The sequence below is a fragment of the Saccopteryx bilineata genome, chromosome 6 (assembly GCF_036850765.1).
Source record: "Saccopteryx bilineata isolate mSacBil1 chromosome 6, mSacBil1_pri_phased_curated, whole genome shotgun sequence".
Classification (NCBI taxonomy): domain Eukaryota; kingdom Metazoa; phylum Chordata; class Mammalia; order Chiroptera; family Emballonuridae; genus Saccopteryx; species Saccopteryx bilineata.
Window position 1 is genome coordinate 139715475 of NC_089495.1, and position 2945 is coordinate 139718419.

Here is a 2945-nt window from a genome sequence, read left to right on the forward strand (position 1 = left end):
TTCAGGAACGGCTTTTGTTACTTGTTTCCCTTGGAAGCAGGAGCTCCGCAGAACCAGTGGTGGGGCTCGGACGCAGCGCGGAAGCTCGGGGCCTTCCCCGCCGCCAGGGACCGCGCAGGCTCCCAGGCCCCCGGTTTCCCGCTCGCCCCGCCGGCCGCGCACCGGTGCTCGGACCCGGCTCGCGCACACACTCCCCGCCGGCTGGGCTGCGGAAGCCCCCGCCGAGAGCGCCCTGACCGCCCCACGCGCCTCGAGTCCGCCGGGGCCCTAACCTCCGCCCGAGGGTCCGTGCGGACGGTCCCGGCCAGGAGCGGCTCCCGCCCCGCGGCGCTCCACAGACATCTCCGACCGCGTCCCCGCGTGGGCCAGGCCCGCGACCCCCCAGCCCAGAGCGGGCCCGGCCATGGCCACGCGCGCGCGCCCGCCCATTTCTGGGACTTCGGGCCACCGCGGGGGCACAGGGCTTTCAAACTGCGCCCCCAGGACCAGGAGAGACGCGCCTACCGAGCGCCAGGTTAGCCATGCCGAACATCGGAGCCGCTGCGCCGTCCTGCGCCGCCTCAGCTCTGCTGAGCCTCGCCCCCGCCGCCTCACGTCCAGCTCGTGGCCCGCGAGGCAGGCAGGAACTAGGGGGAGCGGCGGGGCGGGCCGGAAGACGCTCGCCAAGCCGTGGCCACGACTCATTGGTCCCGAAAGCCTTCGCTTATTTGCATAGCCAATAGAAGGCAGCCGGGTAGAGGTTATCGGTTTGTTTTTTTTTGTTTTTTTACCGGGGCCAGACGAGCAGCGGAAGGAGGGACTTGCTGGGGGCGGGACTCTCAACCTCTGCTTCCCAGTGGCCTTCTCCCCCCATCCCGCTGAACCTTCCTGGACTTTCGGTACTTTTTCCTTAGAGTCCAGTATTTGGGTTTTCGTACCCATTGGATCCTTAGTCTCTCTTTACCCCCACCTGGCCTCTAACGAGCCCCTTTCCAGCTCTCATTCATCTTTGGCCTCCCCATCTCAGCTTTTTTGTCCCCTGGGAGATAACTTTCTGTGGGCCCTCAGTGAACTAGGACCTTATTAAATGACATTAATTTTTCGTGTTCTCAGATGGACATTCAGTCAAAAAACACTTGCTAAGCACATACTGGATACAACCAAGTATTTATTTTATTTACTTGAAAAGTTACCATGTCCTGGGCACCTGACTGTGAAAACAGATAGGACCAGGTTCCCCATGGAGCTTAAGTTTCAGGGCTCCTCACGGGGTTTTCTTCCTTGTCCTGGATGGGGCCCTAGCAACAACTTCACATAGTCATGTATCTTGTAAGATTTGCAAAATAAAATATTTAAACTATAATGGGCTAAGACTAAGGTATCTTTCCACTCTGATCTCTCCTCCTGTGTTTGGAGTAGACTTGGGCATGTTGCTTTTATATTAGTAATAGTTCATTTCTCTGTAGTGCTTAATACACAACACAGCTCAAATTCTGGCAAAAACAGTTATGACCACAGTAGGGTCCAGGAGTGGTAGTGATTGGTAGGGCTTCCTGGAGGAAGTGACACTAGACTGGTCTCTGGAAGATTTGCTAGATAAATAGGAGAAAGTCATTCCAGGCACAAGAACCAAAGGGAGTGAAGAAGGCATGCCCGGGTGAACTGACACCATGCAGAGGAAGCTGGCAGCCAATGCCAGACAAAGGGTTGATGCTTGGGGCTGTGTGACATTGTGAGACATTCAGATCTATGTAGGCTGGCCCCTGCGGGTCCCTAAGTTTGATTCTCTAAGATCTCTTTGGGTTTATTGGTGCTGCTGTAAAATCTAAGATTTTGATGTGTCAGGAATATGGCCTCTAAAACAACCCTAAAATCTCACTGGCTTGTGCCATAAAGGTGTTTCTTTCTTTCCTTGGATGCAGTTTTCACGTGACTCAGGGACTCTGGCTCCTCCCTTCTTACATTGCCACCATCATCTAAAACAGTGATTTTCAACCTTTTTTGAGCCGCGGCACATTTTTTACATTTACAAAATCCTGGGGCACGCCACCTACCAAAATGACACAAAATGACACTCTAACACAGTACATATTATACGTATAGTTAATAATATAGTTTCTAAATGTATTTATACTCATTTAGTGTGAAACCTGGGCCTGTTTCGATTAACACAAAAGGGATATCCTGGCAAGAATGGTAGAAAGACACACACGAAGCTCTTCCTCAACAGTTCTAAGTCTCTCTCTGTTTTTAGTTTTTATCGCAGTCAAGCTTGAGAAGCTCAGCTCACATAGATATGTGGTTGAAAATGGGAGCAATGTCAAAATAGCTTTGTTGGCCAGAATGGGGAACTCCTTGGCAGCAGATAACCAAAAACTGTCCAAAGGAAGATCAGCAAACTTTAGCTTTAAAGTTAGATAACATTGTGATGCATTGTATATCACCCTCTGTGGGGGGCCTATTTTAAAAAGAAAAAGGTCAAATATCTATATACACCATCAGGATAGACATAACCAGCTGAGGCTGAGGCTTCATCTAGTGGTGGCAACATTTACCTCCAGTCCTGACCAGGATTAGAAATCGGGACCTTGGGGAGGAGTAGCAGCTTCAACTACTCACCTGCCCTGGCCACACAATGACAAGTGCACGGCAGCCCGAGCGGGGACCTTCCTGGGTGTGGATGAGAGGTAGCCTACTATTGGTTCATCGCTAGTGGTCGGGATGAATCCTAGAAGGTGATTGGTCAGTGAGTGTTCCCTGTGCCTCCACTCTTCCTATCGCTGATAGCTGGAGGGATTGTGAGGGGAATGTTTATGTTCGGATGGAGGCAGCTGGCGGCGATATGGCTGGCGGGCTGTAGTTTGGGGACCCATGTTTAATTTCCCCACAGCACACCTGACCATGTCTCATGGCAGACTAGTGTGCCGCGGCACACTGGTTGAAAAACACTGATCTAAAACATGCAC

At 52.3% G+C, this 2945-nt stretch overlaps 1 protein-coding gene across 1 annotated transcript in view; it reads right to left on the reverse strand.

Moving 5' to 3' along the window:
- The window catches only part of PDIA6 (protein disulfide isomerase family A member 6), a 24107-nt gene extending 23464 nt beyond the window's left edge, over window positions 1–643 (reverse strand). Inside the window, exon 1 of the mRNA XM_066237618.1 lies at window positions 505–643. Coding sequence (XP_066093715.1) covers window positions 505–532 — 28 coding nt within the window. The 5' untranslated portion in view covers window positions 533–643. The remainder of the gene's footprint in view (window positions 1–504) is intronic.
- Between the last annotated feature and the right edge of the window lie 2302 nt (window positions 644–2945).